General features: G+C 57.2%; 1 protein-coding gene across 1 annotated transcript in view; it reads right to left on the bottom strand.

Annotated features, from left to right (window-relative positions):
• The window catches only part of SARDH (sarcosine dehydrogenase), an 80,564-nt gene that overhangs the window by 41,039 nt on the left and 23,329 nt on the right, over nucleotides 1-16,196 (bottom strand). The window contains exons 10-14 of the mRNA XM_023189019.1: nucleotides 14,688-14,774; nucleotides 14,266-14,356; nucleotides 9,979-10,120; nucleotides 7,026-7,109; nucleotides 5,058-5,171 (exon numbers count right to left, since the gene is read on the bottom strand). Of these exons, the coding sequence (XP_023044787.1) occupies nucleotides 5,058-5,171; nucleotides 7,026-7,109; nucleotides 9,979-10,120; nucleotides 14,266-14,356; nucleotides 14,688-14,774 (518 nt within the window). The remainder of the gene's footprint in view (nucleotides 1-5,057; nucleotides 5,172-7,025; nucleotides 7,110-9,978; nucleotides 10,121-14,265; nucleotides 14,357-14,687; nucleotides 14,775-16,196) is intronic.

Raw genomic sequence — 16,196 nt, 5'->3', positions numbered from 1 at the left:
AAAAAAAAAAAAAAAAAAAAAAAAAAAAAAACTGCTAGAACTAATAAAATAGTTCAACAAGGTTGCAGGACAGAAGGTCAATATATAAAAACATACAAAAAACTATTGTATTTCTGTATTAGCAATGAACAATCTCAAAAGGAAGTTTTAAAACATTCTATTTATAATATCATCAAGATAATAAAATGCTTAGGAATAAATTTAATTTAAAAGTCCAAAACTTGGCCGGGCGCAGTGGCTCAAGCCTGTAATCCCAGCACTTTGGGAGGCCGAGACGGGCGGATCACGAGGTCAGGAGATCGAGACCATCCTGGCTAACACGGTGAAACCCCGTCTCTACTAAAAAATACAAAAAACTAGCCGGGCGAGGTGGCGGGCGTCTGTAGTCCCAGCTACTCCGGAGGCTGAGGCAGGAGAATGGCATAAACCTGGGAGGCGGAGCTTGCAGTGAGCTGAGATCCAGCCACTGTACTCCAGCCTGGGCGACAGAGCAAGACTCCGTCTCAAAAAAAAAAAAAAGTCCAAAACTTATATTCTAAAACCTAAATTTTTTTGAATAAATGAAAGAAGACCTAAATAAGTGGAAAGACATCCCATGTTCATGAAACAAAAGACTTACTATTGTTGAAATGACAATAAACCCCAAACGGATCTACAGACCTAACACAGTTCCTATCAAAATTCTCAGCTGGTTTCTTTGCAGAAATTGACTAGCCAATCCTAAAATTCATATGGAGAGTCAAAGGGGCCAAGAATACTCAAAACAATATTGAAAAGGAAAAATAAAGTTGCAGAATTCACACTTCTTGATTCCAAACTTGCTATTAAAATACAAAGCTACGTAATCAAGATAGTGAGGTACTAAATAAGAATAGACCTACAGATCAGTGGAATAGGACTGAGAGTCCAGCAATAAGCCCTCATCTTTACAGTCAATTGATTTTCAACTAGGGGTGCCAACTAGGGATGCCAAGACAATTCCAAGGGGAGAGCAATCTTTTCAACAACTAGTGCTGGGCCAACTGGGTAGCCACATGCAAAAGAATGTGGCTGGACCCGACCTCACGCCATGCACAAAAATTAATTTTCACGGACCCTAGATGTAAGTATAAAAGCAAAGACTATAAAACTCTCAGAAGAAAACATAAATGTTTTTTTACCTTCGGTTAGGTTCTTAGACATGATACCAAAACCACAAGTGACAAAAGAAAAATACAGAGATGAACTGGACAGCATCAACATTTTAAAAGCTGGAAACAATGCCACCAAGGAAGAGACAGGACAACCACAGGATGCGGAGAGTGTGTGCACTTTACAGATCTGATAAGGGACTCGTATCTAAACTATATAAAACCATTTGCAACTCAATAATAAAAAGACAGTCGGGCGCGGTGGCTCACGCCTGTGTTGGAGGCCGAGGCAGGCAGATCACCTGAGGTCAGGAGTTCAAGACCAGCCTGGCCAACATGGTGAAACCCCATCTCTACTAAAAATACAAAATTAGCTGGGCATGGTGGCGCACGCCTGTGATCCCAGCTACTCGGGAGGCTGAGGCGGCAGCACTGCTTGAACCTGGGAGGCGGAGGTTGCAGTGAGCCGAGATCACGTCATTGCACTCCAGCCTGGGCAACAAGAGTGAAACTTCATCTCTAATAAGAAGAATAAGAAGAAGAAGGAGGAGGAGGAGAAGGAGGAGGAGGAGGAGGAGGAGGAGGAGGAGGAGGAGGAGGAGGAGAGGAAAAAAAGGAGGAGGAGGAGCAAGACAAATAACCCAATTTTAAAAGGGACAAAGGATCTGAACAGACATTTCTCCACAGAATGTATGCAAGTGGACAATGTATGCAAGGCCCATGAAAATGTGCTCAACATCATCAGTTGTTCCAGAAATGCAAACCAAAACCATAATGAAATGCCATTTCACACCCACCAGGATGGCTAGAATCAAAAAGTCAGATAATAATGAGTGTTGGTGAGGATGTGGAGACACCAGAACCCTCTTGCACTGTGGTGGGGAATGTAATGTGGTACAGTCACTTTGGAGAACAGTTGGCGTTCCCTCAAAATGTTAAACAGGGATACCAGTTGACCCAGGCCTAGTTACACACTCATGAGAAATGATAACATACATGCACACAACACCTGGTACATGGATGTTCACAGCAGCACTGCTCATAGGAATTCAAAAGTGAAAACAACTCCGACGTCCACCAACGGATCAATGGATAAGTAAAATATGATGGGTCCATACAATGGAATATAATTGGGATAAAAAGGAATGAAGTGGCCGGGCCTGGTGGCTCATGCCTGTAATCCCAGCACTTTGGGAGGCCAAGGCAGGTGGATCACCTGAGGTCAGGAGTTCGAGACCAGCCTGGCCAAAACGGCAAAACCCCATCTCTCCTAAAAATACAAAAATTAGTTGGGCGTGGTGGCAGGTGCCTGTAATCCCAGCTACTTGGGAGGCTGAGGCAGGAGAATTGCTTGAACCTGGGAGGTGGAGGTTGCAGTGAGCCGAGAGCACACCACTGCACTCCAGCCTGGGCAACAGAGCAAGACTCCATCTCAAAAAAAAGAGGAATGAAATGCTGACACAACACTACAACATGGATGTGCCTTGAGACTATCACACTAAGCGGAAGAAGTTGATCACAAAAGGACACATATTTTATGATTCTACTTGTGTGAAATATACAAACTAGATATATCTACAGAGACAGAAAGTAGAGTAGGGTTGTCCTGGGTTAGGGATAGGGCGGGGTATGGGGTATCTTTTTTTGCTGGGAGATTAAAACATTCTAAAACTAGATCGTGGTGATGCTTGCACAACCCTGTGAACTCACTAAAAAACATTGAGTTGTACCCTTTAAATGAATAAATTATATAGTATGTGAATTAGATCTCGATAAAGCTGTTTTTTTAAAAAATACACACACACACACACCCCATCACTCCCTATTTCCTTCCCCAGATTTACAAATGCCTGGGTGAGGTTTGCAGAGTCTTCTATTCTTCACTGTATTTTCTAATTGGTCTTCCCCTTCAGGGCTCAACACGCCCCCCACTGCTGAGCAGATGTGCCCACCTCATTGTTATTACGGGAAAAAAATAACCATGACAGCAATAACCACAGCTTCCTGAACGGTTGCCGTGTGTCGGGAAGCTGTTTCATGTCCTCCCAAACTCCCTATGCGTTTCCACAAGGGAACTCATATTACCCCTCATGCACTCAGGGAGGCCAGGGGTGCTGGCACAGCCGGGCAGTGGCAGAGCTACGGTCCAGCCAGGCTGTGCAGGGGTGCACTGACCCTGAGAGCTGGTCACGCAGAACCCTGCCCAGGTCCGCACTCAGTGATGCCTCGTTGGCGGACTGGATTGAAATCAGCCACGGAGAAAGTATTTACATTAGGGAAATTGGCCAACGCTGCGGAGCCAGCTTCCTCCCCTCTGCCCCAGAGAGCTGGTTGTTAAGCTGTTACCAGCACATCACTGGGACCGTCTGCCTCCTGAGCTCTCCATAGCTTCTCCAGCCCCGGCAGGCACCACTGTCCTTCAGGACATGGCTCCCCTTTGTCGGTTTCTGCTGTACCTTTGCTGATGCCGCCAGGGCTACAGACCAAAACCCTCAGCAGTCTCCCGCACTGGGCTCCTATAGCGGGCCGGGGAAGCTGCCAGCCAAGAACAAGCACGTGTTTCGTGCTTCAGGACGGCTTCAGGCATGTTTGCGGAGGCTGGATGAAGCCACAAAGCCAAGTTGGCATCTCCCCCGAGCTCCCACATCCTCGAGGGCCAGAGTCCCACAGGCTTTAGAAGCTGTGGGTGCGGAGGTGCCAGACGGAGCCCCGAGCACTCGCCGGGAGGCAGCGACAAGGGACTCGGGCACTGAGCCGACCCTGCTGCTCGGGCGTTTCATGACACACACGCCTCCTCCTTCCTGCAGGAGCCCCCTCTTCCAACGCCTTGAACAGATGTTCTGCCACTAGAGCAAGCTTTGGGGGAGATGGTGGAAATGAACGGTTTCTTCCCTTCAGGACTGGCTACAAAACCCAGTGCGGGACCCAGTGGGGCCCTTGTTCAAAGACCATGAAGCATGTCAAGGCACTGACAGCAAAGCACGAACACAAGCTGGGCCCTGACAACGGGCAACCCCCGGGGTCAGACCCTACTGAAGCCAGGCTTGTGACTGTCCCAGAGACCCCAGGAAGGAACGCCCGTCATGGATGCCTCCTAAGCTGTCCCTGGGCTCTGAGACTCTGGGCTCAGGCCTGGGCTCTGCTCTTATGTCAGATTTGCGGTGAGATGTCACGCGTCTCCCTGGGGTGCTCCACCTGTGAGCGCTTTACCACACGGCTGGCCTCGCTCCTTCTGGGACAGCTGCCAGGGAGAATGCCCCTGTGTGGTGCAGGCTGCTGCAGGGGAGAAGACCCCCAAGACTCCTCACCTCCACCCCCTGCACGTGGGAGCCAGGTCCCCAGGCAGGGGCGACAGGCTGCCAGCTGTCCCTTGTGACCAGCCTCGCCTGCCCACTTTGGAGCAACAGGAACAGCAAGCAGACTCCAGGCCACGGCCCTCTCGGCTCTGGTTCCCTCTGCTTGTCTCTTGGAGGGGCCCATACGGGGCCTGATGCCCAGGAGCCTCCAGTCACCTTGTCCTGGCTCTGCTCTGCGCTGGCTTCCCGGAAGGAGAAACCCCTTCCCCCACCACATCTCATGCCAGCCTCAGAGCAGCTCCGGAGAGCGGGAGGGGGAGGCTCAGAGCGGTGCAGCCCCGCCGGGCCCCAGCCCGTAGTCTCAGCCCCCACCTCACCCCATCCCCAGCGGCACCACTTCCGCTCAGGCCTGGCTGCTGGCAAAATCTCGGTACAGAGGGAGGAGGTGGGAGAGGAAAACGCATGATTCCTCCTCAAAATGGAGTCAGCCGAAAAAAGCATGAATGCCGAGCCTGAAAAGACTCCTGGGGGAGGGGAGCCCCTGCAGGGCCAGACTAGGGCCTATGCGATGGGAGGCTCATCTGAGGGACAGGGAGAGAGACGGACCCCACGGTGGACCCCAGCTACGCACCGTGTCGTGGTGGGGCGGGAAGTCGAAGGTGTACTCGTCCGCCAGCAGCTTGCGGTAGGCGTAGTCCTCGTGCGCGCGGCTCCCGTAAGCCCCGTAGTAGTCGTACTCGAGGACCTGGGAAGAAAAGATGTGGTCCTCAGCCTCCCTCTCTGGTCCTTCCTGGCTTCCCTCCCCAGAGCGGGGTCCCGCTGGGGCTGTGATGGAGTCAGGCCTGGCCCTGCCCTCGGAGAGCCTTGTGGACACGGGCAGGGGGCTCCTGTGAGGTCCAGGCAAAACAGCAGCACAAAGGAGGCAGCAGTGTTGCCTGGTGGGTCTGAGAGCCCAGCCAGGGCCCAGGAGGCTGGAGGAGAAGCTGGATGCACCCAAGGTGGGGAATGACAGGGAGAAGTCGTTACTCAGGACCCCAGCCAGGGCTGCTCCCTGGAGCTCCTGCTCTGGGCCAGGCCCTGCGGGAAGTGCCTTATGCTCCTACCAGGGGTGCCCCTTTCTACAGATGAGGAAACTGAGGCACAGAGAAGTTACATCTCGCCCAAGGGCACAGACAAGTCCCAGACGGGGCAGTGGCATGAAGCCAGGCAGGTGCGTGGGCTCCAGAGTCCAGCTTCTCTGCCATGGCCCTGGCCTCCCTGGGATCTGCCTCTCTCTCAGACACCCCACAGCCCCATGCCCCTCCCTGGCCTCTGCTCCTGCAGAAAACCCCCCACCTGCCCTCCTAACTGCTGGCACGGCACAGCTGTGAATGCAGGTGTAGGCAATTCTTGCCTCCCAGGGCCGCCAGCCCTGCCCGCCCGCCCAAGCCTCACCTCCTCTTCATACACAGGTGGGAGCCAGTGTGAGGTTGTAAAGGAGTAAGGCTTTGCTGGCATCTCCGTGTGGAGTCCCCTCCCTCCCCAGCAAGGACATCCCGCCCACTGCAGCCCTGCCAAGGTGTCCTGGACACCCAGGCTGGCTCCCGGGGTGGGGTGCAAAATCTGCCCATCTTGGGACCTGGGGTGTGTTCCTGACTCTCCTCTCCTCACCCAAGGACAGGGGAGAGGGGCTTCCAGGGCCAGATCTGACTGGAACACAGTGGGCTGCACTTTAAGAAAGGGTCTGCCCAGACCCCTCCTCCCCGCAGGGTTCATGAGGACTGCATGTCCCCAGGGGCCAGCAGGAGAAGAGACGATGACCGGCAAGGCTCTGACCCCAGAGCCGAGGCCCCATTAGCCAGCTCTGGCTCCCGTGTCCCCTCCAGATGCCCTGGAGCTCTGGAACCTGTCCTGGGCTGTGGGTTGCCATGGGGATGGAAAGTGGGTGCATCAGAGGGGACTACTGAGACGCAGCCCTGGGAAGGGGATTTTGATTCCTGTAAATCTGGATCAAATGCTACCCCTCAGCTGGCCTTAAGGCCTCGCATCGCCTGCTCCCGAGTGCCTGGGTCCCAGGTTTCACAGCAGGACTGCCTTTGTTCCTGTCTCTCAGGACCCAGGTCCGTGGGAGGCCCCAGAGGACGCCCAGAGTCCAGGCCACTGTGAAACCTCCATTGGGAAATGGAGCACTCTGGGTGCATCAACCCTCCCACTGCCTGCCCTCCTACGGACATAAACCAACAGTCGGAGTGGCCAAAAATAGATGCACAGAATTAGGAGAAGACGCTCCATTCCTCCTGCAACCTGAGGGAGTCTTACTGCTGTCTCCCCACCGCGGGATACCCCTTCTGCTCTGCCCACAGCCCTTACCACTTAGGCCACGGAAGGCCTGGCGGTGGTGGACGAGGAGTGGGGTCTGTGTGAATGGCACAAAGAATGCACCGAGCCTTGGGGGCAGGTCGGTGGGGCTTGGCTTCCCGTGTGCAGAATAACTGCTCACGACAGTGGAGCCACCTGGGGAGGCGGGGTCCATGGAGGGGCAAGGACGGGGTACGTGGAGGGGCAAGGGGGTTGACAGGGCAGGTCCTCCCAGCAGCACAGTCCAGCAGGCGCTACTCACCGGAGCTGGGCCTTGGGGATGAAACCATCCCGGTCGCTCCCAGCCATGCCGCTCCTGGAACACGCAGCCTTGTCCAAGGAGTTCCTGAGCAGGAATGGGGAACAGGCACCCGTCACAAAGGGCCCGATACCCCTGCACAGGGCAGAGTGCCACATCCGCGACTTTACACCCAAGGGTGCGGAGAGCAAGGAGGCCCTGACTCTTAGAACCAGGTCCCCAGCTCAGTGTTTGCAGCTACCCTCACTGCCTCACCCTGAGAACCCCTAATGCATAGAATTACCACCTGCCTCGTCTGCCCTCGTCCTGAGAACCCCCATCTATAGAATAGCACCTGCCCCATCTGCCCCGGCCCTGATAACCCTTATCTGTAGAATTACCACCTGCCCTGATCTGCCCTTGCCCTGAGAACCCTCCTCGGTAGAATTACCATCTGCTCAGGACGGAATCACATCCCCACATAAATTCACATGTCAAAGCCCTAACCCCGACGTGACTGTATTTGGAGATGGACTCTTTAGGTTAAGTGAAATCATCAGGATGGGTCCTATTCCCATCCAGCTGGAGCCCTTATAGGAGGAGGAAGCGACGCCAGGGTCCTCTCCCCGCTGCATGAGGACAGTGAGAAGGTGGCCGACTACGAGCCAGGAGAGCCCTCTCCAGGAACCCATCGGCCGACACCTTGATCTTGGACCTCCTAGTCTCCAGAAATGTGAGAAAAAAAGGTCTGTTGAAGCCTCCCCACCGTGGCCTTTCGCTGTAGCTGCCCTAGCGGAAAGATGCACCATACAACCCAGCAGTTCCACTCCCAAGTACGCACAAGAGAACCGAGAGGAGGGTTGCAAACAAATTCTGTTCACACATGTTCACTGAGCTCTATGCACAACCACCAAACAGGGGAGAGAACTCACGTGGCCCTCAGCTGATGAGTGAATCAAGAAAGCATGGTCTGCCTACACCGTGGACTATTATTCAGCCATAAAAAGCAACGAAATTTGGACATGTTTTATGACATGGATGAACCTTGAAAACATGCTCAAGGAATGAAGCCAGACACAAAAGGTCACGTACTGGATGATTCCCTGCATATGAAGTGACCTGAACAGGCAAATCCACAGAGACCGAAAGCAGCTTAGTGGTTGCCAGGGCTGGCGGGAGGGAGATGAGGAAGGGCTGTTTACGGCGGATGGTGTTTCCCTGTGGGGTGATGAGCATGTTCTGGAACTGGATAGTGGGAACGGTTGCACAGCACTGCAAATGCACTTAATACCACTGAATGGTACACTTTAGAGCAGTTAAAATGGCTCATTTTAAGATCTGCCTACTTAATCACAACAACGAATGCAATGAACACACTAGAGAGACAGAGTGGGAGATTTCTTTAAAAATAAATTTGGTTTGGGAAAAAAAAAAAAAAGAATATCCACTCTCGGGTTTGGAAGGGCCCCTACCCAGGGGCCACCCCCACTGACTGGAATGAGGACCCAAGCCCAGGGCTGAGAGGGCCTCGGGGGCCGCATCTGGTTCCAGATGGGCAGCTGAGGGCCTGTCCCAATGGCGCCTACTCTCCCCTCCACCCCCGAGGTCCTGAGGAGGAGGCACGCCCAAGGCCACCGCATTCATGTGACATGGACATGTCCTCCCTGCCCGCCTGGGATTCCGAGGGGGCAGCAATTGAGGGCAGAAAATCCACCCACCCCTCAGTGAACAATGGGGACATCCCATGGGCCACCTTTCCAAGGAGGGAAACTGTTCATCTCAAGAGCCCATTAAAAGAGGGCAGGCTCCCCTCTTTATAAAAGAAAGAAAGAAAACAAGCGGCTGTCAAGTGTCGCAAGAAGGCTGCTAACTAAGAAGGGAAGTCGAGGCGTGGGTGAACGAAGATTTCCCTGAGGGGCAGGGGCGTGCTTCAGCCCTTGCCAAGTTTCTTTGGTAGAGCTGCTCAGTTCTGAGGAATTTGTTTGAGCTGACTGCAAGGGGAACAAACCCTGCATTCACCCAGGGCGGCTTCTGAACTGTCGGGACTGGCAAGGGGGTGATTACTGATTATAGGCCCGGGGGCATGCTAGGGAGACCCCAGGGCCGTGTGTGGCCTCAGATCATAGCTGGTCCACCAAGCCAGACCAAAGGGCCAGGGCAGTCTGGGAGCCAGCCCTCTGACCACTCTGGGCCTCTCCCCAGAAGGTGCAGCTAATACTGGGATCTCTCATGGGGCCAGACACTGGAGTCTCAGGCGAGGGAGGCCCCTTCTCCAGTTTAAACGCCACCTGCTCCCTGAGCCTGCCCTCTTGCCTCCCCGCCTATCCATCTGTTCAATAATCATGCGCCAATCACCCCAGTGCTCAGGAACCAGAGTGCCTAGGACATAGCCCCTGTACCCCAGCAAGCAAAGCGTCCAGCACGAGATGGCCAGGGAGAGGGAAGGAATGGAGACAGGGCCTGGGAGCGCAGGGAAGGAGCTCCTGGGTCTTTGGGGACCCAGGGGAGGGCGCAGGGGCAGACCTGAGACAGGGGCACCTGACAGTGGGTTTCACTGAATGAGTTGGAGCTCACCAGGGTAGAAGAGCCTCTGCAAGCAGGAGCCCCTCTCCCGAGTATGCCGTGTTCTGGCTGCTTCCCCCCACATATGGCTGCATATACCCACAAGACCCCGCCCCCCAGGACCCCTGCCCTGTTGGCGTTGCTGCCAGCAGTTGGCGGGGGGCGGTTCCTGGGTGCGTGTTCCTGCTTCTCCACTAGAACGGAAGCCATTTCCACTTTATTCCCTAATGTCCCTGGCCCTGAGCACTGCACCCAACACATGGGGATGCCGGGTTACTACCTGGGAAATGACAGATACCTTGTCACTGCGCCTGACCTGCGGTTGGGGTATGCCTTGCATTTTCTGTCATCCTGCTGCCCTGAGGACATCCCAGACCCTAGCTGCCGGCCCCCAGCAGGAGCTGTAGAGCGTTACCTCGTGCAGTGGGTCTCTCCTCATGTTGCGCCCGGCCAGCGGCTCATCGTGGGGGAAGACAACGGAGTAGTTCTTGGCGTAGGACTCATGGCTTCGCTCTCGGATCCAGCGGCGGTGGTCCGTGAGCGAGTGATGGAAGCGCCTGCCGCAGACAAGGGCATGGGTCACTGCTTTGGGGATGGCCCGTCAGGGAAGGGCTGGCCTAGGACCCAGGGCAAGCCTGGACCCCGGACCCCTCCACCAGAGTCCCCTTTGTGGCTCAGCATTGAGCGGGCCCCAGACTCTCCATTCGCCCCACACCTGGGTGAGCCTGGCTTTCTCCCCCAGAGTCACCCCACCCCGCTGGCCCTCAGTGAGTGGGCACTGCGGACAGAGGGTCCAGCCGAGGCTCTCATCCCCCACGGGGGCATGGGGCTCCAGCCTCACTCTCCACGCATTGCTGTCTGCTGCGTAGGTTCCAGTGCTGGGGAGCCGTGGCACCCCACCCTATGACTGCGGAGGGAGCAGCCCCTGGGAGGGATGGGCTTAGATCCCCGGAATGCTCTGGGCAGGGTCCATATAAAGGGTCTTCAAAGTTTAGCCTGGTAATGCATCACAACACCAGTGTCCCCCTCCTCGGCAAGGGACCCCCCTTTCCACCCGCCAGCAGGGGAGTGGGGGCAAGGGTGGCCGCTTGTCCCATCAGGCCCCCCAAGTCCGTGATTCCAAAGCTGGGCCTCGTCTGTGGGTCGGACCAGGGACCCAAGAGGTGCAGAGTCTCTGGGGCGAATCCCAGCTGTGTCTGGGGAGCAGCTGCAGAATCCAGCCCCTGGGACCAGAGGATGCGGCTGCGATAGTTTTGAGTTTGTTCCTTCGAGGCTGGGGACCGTGTGCAGCCACTGCAGCCCCTGCTGGTGTCCAGCGCCAGCCCGGCGGGCCCCACGCTATTTCTCATGGAGCTCTGTGGCCACACCTGTGGCCTAGGCCTCTGCTGCCCCTGAGTGGGCAGAGCAGCCAGTGCCCCACGGCTTGTTCCCTGGACCAGCCACCACTCCCGAATCAGACAGTGTGGAGCTGCTGGCTGGAGTGAGACCTGGGCCCAGCCACATCAGGGCCCTGCAGCCGCCTCCCACGCACAAACCTCCCTCTCAGCTCCCGGCTTTCCCAGGGCCCCGCCTCCCCCTCGTGCTCCACCTGCTGAACCTCATTCATCACTCAAGCCCTGCCTCAGGCACCACATCAGAGGCGTTTCTGTCCTCAGTGGCACCTGTCAGAGCTGATTCTTAGTCTGCACGTAATTCTAGCAAGCAGGATTTTCTGATCTGGACGGGTGGAGAGGACAGGTGCAAATGTGAGGATTATTATTAATGATATTATCATTAACAGCTGCTGTTGCTCATGACCCCCCCACCCCCACCCCCCAGCTCCAGTGCAGGCCCAGAGCTGAGTGCTGCTGCGGGAGGAAATCCCTCTCTGTCCGTAGAGCTGCCTTCTGCACGGGACCCAAGGTTAACTCTCTCACGTGAGAGGGAAACTGAGGCTCGGAAGGGTCTCACAGGTGTTCATGGTCACACTGCCAGGCCTCGGCAAAGCCAGCCCACACCTGTGCCGGGCTACGCTGACCAGGAGCTGAAGGAGGGAGTGATGGAGCCCGTGAGGGTCTGGGAGGATTCCTGGGGGCAGCAGTGAGGTGCACGTTGGGCGGCAGGTGCAGCGAGTGACATACAGGGGCCCAGCTGCCAATTCTGCCTATGAGCAAGTGGGCAGAGGGACCAGGAGGGCCCGGGCCACCCTCTTCACGTAAATAAAGAGCTACTGTTCCCTGGCTCACCCGGGCCCCAAGGAATTTCCCTGAAAACACAGCCCAGCCTACACTCTGGCTCTGCCTCTGTGGGGTACTGGGCCAAGCGTCCACACACATGAGCCTCAAGTGCACTCCAAGAGGGTGGTACATTGTACCCATTTTCCAGATGGCGAAACTGAGGCTCAGAGAAGAGGAGGGACTGACCAAGGGCCATGCAGCTGACAGATGTGGGGCTGGGGTGATTGCCTTTTATCTGACCTCAAAAGGAACTCACGCGCAGGCTGCCACGGCCTGGAAGCTGCCTGGTACCCGGCCAGCCCTGGGACCCTCATGTGCAGCCTGGAGCCCAGACAGGCCCTGGACCCAGGGAGGGCTCTGGCTGCCTGGTCTCCCGGGATGCCCCCTCACTGTGCGTGTCTCCCATGTGTAACATGAAGGACGACCCAGGCGTGCTCTGGCCTGAGGGGAGCAATCAGGAGTCTCTGGGCAGGGGAAAGCTCCGTTCTGGTGCCGGCGCGCTCGGTTCACTTTCTTTTCTGGGTCTTTCAACGACTCTCTCAGGCACCTCCTTCCTCTCCTTGCTGTGTCTCTCTCCCGAGGGTCTGTGTCTTGTGTCTGTCCCCGGGCACAGGCCCGAGGTAGCAGAGCATCACATGAGTGCTACAGCCCCTGGGGGCCGGCGGCTGGTCCTGCTGGGGGCAGCCATCTACTCTGGCACCCTGAAGGGGTTTGGAAGCCCCACATCGGTAACAGCTGGGCTGAGGATGGCATTAGCCTATGTGTCCTGGGTGCCAGCAGCCAGGCTGCTTGGCAGGGGTCTGGGACCAACAGGCTGGGTGCTCCTCCCCCTGCTGTACTCCACCTCTCAGGGCTCCCCACCTGTCCCCTTGGCCCCCAGCCCCAGAGCAGCCCATGGCATATTCCCGCCAAAGTCCCAGTGATAGAAGGAAGATAGCTGACCCTGGGAGGCCCAGGTCTGTCCCCAACTTGCCAGGGGCCACCTCAGGGCCTCTGCCAGCCCATGAGCAAACATCCTGCCTGCTGAGTGCGGGACTAGGCCCCGGGTCAGGAGCTGGGCAGGCTGGGCAGATCCATTTTGCAGCCAAGGACACGGAAGCACAGAGAGGCCACACAGTGCCACTCCGTGGAACCCTGGCTGGTCGGGTTCCAGAGCTGGAGTCCCCAAGGGAGGCCAGGGCATGAGGACTGTCCCGCCTGGGGAGGGACCTGGATCCCTACCTGGCTCTGGCTCAAAAGTCGGGTGACTTCAGGCAAGTCACTTCCATTTTGCTGTTTGTAGCAGGGCGAACCTGAACTGGCCCTTCCTTGAAGTCCTTTACAGCTTTATCATTTCCGGAACATTCCTCTCTTGGGAGAGTGCAGGGGCACAGGCCCAGCTGGGCTCTGAGTCAGCCAGAGGAGGCTTCACTGTGTCAGGCGCCATGGAGGGGTGGCAACGGGGGGACCTCAGTGTAACTGTCTGTCTCCATGGGGTCAGACATTCCCCCTGACAGTGGGTATAATGTCCTCTTCAGGCCAGAAAGGCCTGGGTCAGCAGAGGTGAGGGGCACACTGAGCTGAGCCAGGCCTTCTCCCTCCAGAGCCCACCCCACCTACTGCCTCCCCAGGGAGGCCGTCCACCAGCAGCAGCTGGGAGCAGAGTGGGCTGGAGAGACCTGGAGGCCGGCCTCCCTCCAAGCGGCCCTGCTTCGCCACCCCTCAATGCATGGGGTGCGGCCCGGGCCACAGGCCCTGCTGTGTGGGTCGGAGAGGCCACTGCCATGGGGATGAGACACAGGAAGAGCCTCTCTCCTTGCTGGGGAGCACCTGCACCACTGTCCTGTGCTCTGCAAGAGATGGCCGTGACTGGCAGAAGGCCATCGGGATAGGCTGCCGTCACTGGCTCTGGCTGTCAGCACCGCAGTCCATGCCTCAGCTGGGGATGACTTAGCGTTCCCGTGCGCGGACCCCATGCCAGGCGCCTCACCAGCACAAATGTCCTCCCTGCTCCTGAAAACTCTGCAGCCCCTCCCCACCATCCTGCGTTATAGATGAGGAAGTGGCTTGCACCGGGTCTCATTCCTGGCCACTTTGTCAGTGTACGATTGAACGGGACAGCCAGCGCTGCCTGGGTGCAAGCTGCAGCACACACAGTCAGCACAATTTTCCCAGCTCAGCCCTGCTCCCTCCTGCCCCCAGGCCTCGGTCTCCCCATCTGTGAGGGGATGATGCCATCCCACTGATGACTTCAGAGCTGTCCAGGGGCTCAGGCAGGACCCTGGGACGAGAGATCTTGGAAGCTGTAAAGGGGCGTGGACCTGCCCCCCAGCCACCCCCTCAGCACTGCCCACCTTCTGCTGGTGGCCTTCCTCCCTTGCTGCTGCCTCTTCCAGGAAGCCACTTGGATTTCAGGGAAGGCTCCTTTCTAAGTAGCCCTCGCTGTTTACCCCACCCCACCTCTCCTGAGTGGCGGGCCCTGCCCTTAGGTCCCAGTGGACACTTACCTGATGTCATAGCCATGCATGTCCTTCTCCGGGCGCCCATGGATGATCCAGTGGGCCAGCTCCTGTCCACAGCCACCACCCAGCATCATTCCTGGCAGGAAGAGAAGTGCAGGGCTGCGGTCTGCCCCCCAGGGTCCCCCACCCATGTCCAATCCCATGCCCCCATCTCCACGGACAGCACAGACACTCCAAGCCCCGCTCTCCCCAAACCTGGGGTGCTGCACGCCTCCCGACTGGACTGCTGCTGGACTGGACCCTGGCAAAGGTGCACTCTCTGGGGAGCAGAAGGGGCTGGACTCCCCAGCCTCTCCTGTCCCCACCACTGTCGGCAGCCACAGTGCTCCTGTGCGCACCGCCCCCAGAGCTCTGGGAATGGCAGGACCGCCCTCTCGGGGGCCAGGAGGACTGCTGCCCGGACTCACCTGCGCTGTTGAAGCCGCAGCCCAGGAAGAACCCTCGGAGCTCAGGTGCCTCCCCCATCAGGGGCTTGTGGTCGGGCGTGAAGGATTCTGAAAGGGAGAGAGAGGCCTAGAGTCCCTTGCAGTGCACGCACTCTTGGGGTGGGGTCTTCCCAGAGAGCAGTGATCAAGCAGGGGTCTGCAGGTGCCCCTCCACCCAAACCCTCTCCCTCCTCTAGGTCCTGCTCAGTGCCACTTCCTCATGGGGGCCTCCCCGCTGGCTCCTGCCCTTGTTCTCTGAGCCCCTCCGTGTGTTCTGCCAGAACCAGCTGACGGCAACCTGGTTAGGTTCTGCCTGGTGGGGTCCCGCTGTGTCTTGTGACCTTTGTCCTGCTGACAAGGAGCCCTTCTCTGACCCTGGAGACCACGCCGCGGCTCCCCCACTGCACCAGCGTCCTGCTGTGTCCCTGCCAGAGACTTGTCACTCCTGCCCACTGGACCTTGAGAGGGCAGGGACCAGTTTTCTCACTGCACATCCCCCGGCCTAGCACAGGGTCAGAGCCCAGCAAGGGCAGGTGCTTGATAAATGTCTGTTGAGCCAACAAAGGATCTGAAGTTCTGCGAGGGAGGAGACCAATGTCCTGCTCCAGCGGTCACCGCTGAGCCTCAGACAGAGGCCAGGACACGGTGGGACAGGAACCCTGGCTCTCTGTGGCCACAGTCCTGGATTCAAACCCTGCTTCACTCCTTCCTAGCTGTGCGGCGTTGGACGAGTCACTTTGTCTCTCTGAGCAAGGCTTAGTGTCCTCGTCTATAAAAGTGGGATAGCAGAAGCTCCTTCAGAGGGCTGTGTGCCCACCAGCCCACAGACATTCATGTCCTCGGCCTGGCCCTGGGAGGCAGTGCTGAGCAGGACATGTCCCAGCCGTCGAGGAGCTGACGGAGGGAGGGAGCAAATATTTAAATAAGCAAAAAACAGACGTTCTGGTAAAGAAAATACGAGAAACTGAGGGCCACGCGTCACTGATGTGCCAGCTGCTGCTGTTGGCGCCCTAGTACTACCCCGTGTTAGATTCTAGATGAGGAAGCAGCCGGCCCTGGTCTGAGGGACCCCAGGGCAGCAAAGTCTGGGGGGCCATCCTCTTCATGCAGACCAGGAGCAAGCGCCGTCCCGCTCCCTGGAGGACGATTAGGGCCCCCACGTTAGGAGCTGAGGGGGCAGAGAGCCACGGGGAGCCTAGGCTGAGAGCCTGGCCAGGAGAGGCAGAGCTCCTTGAAGGGGCAGAAGGTGGCAGGGCCACTGCAGGGGAGGGTGGAGGAGGCAGGCATGAGGGGCAGGGCCCTAGGTGGAGGGCCTGGGTTATCAGGGCAGAGGGCAGAGGCCAGAGCAGCCATCTGGGTGAGAGACAAGGAAGACTCCAGAGAAGATTATGATGAGGCAGAAAGAGTGAGCTGAGGCTGGGTACAGTGGCTCACGCCCATAATCCCAGTACTTTGGGAGGCCAAGGCAGGCGGATGTCTGGAGCCCAGTTC

This window comes from Piliocolobus tephrosceles, chromosome 14 (genome assembly GCF_002776525.5).
Source record: "Piliocolobus tephrosceles isolate RC106 chromosome 14, ASM277652v3, whole genome shotgun sequence".
Classification (NCBI taxonomy): Eukaryota; Metazoa; Chordata; class Mammalia; order Primates; family Cercopithecidae; genus Piliocolobus; species Piliocolobus tephrosceles.
The sequence above is the reverse complement of the archived record's forward strand: the minus strand, read 5'-3'. Positions and strand labels throughout refer to the sequence as shown.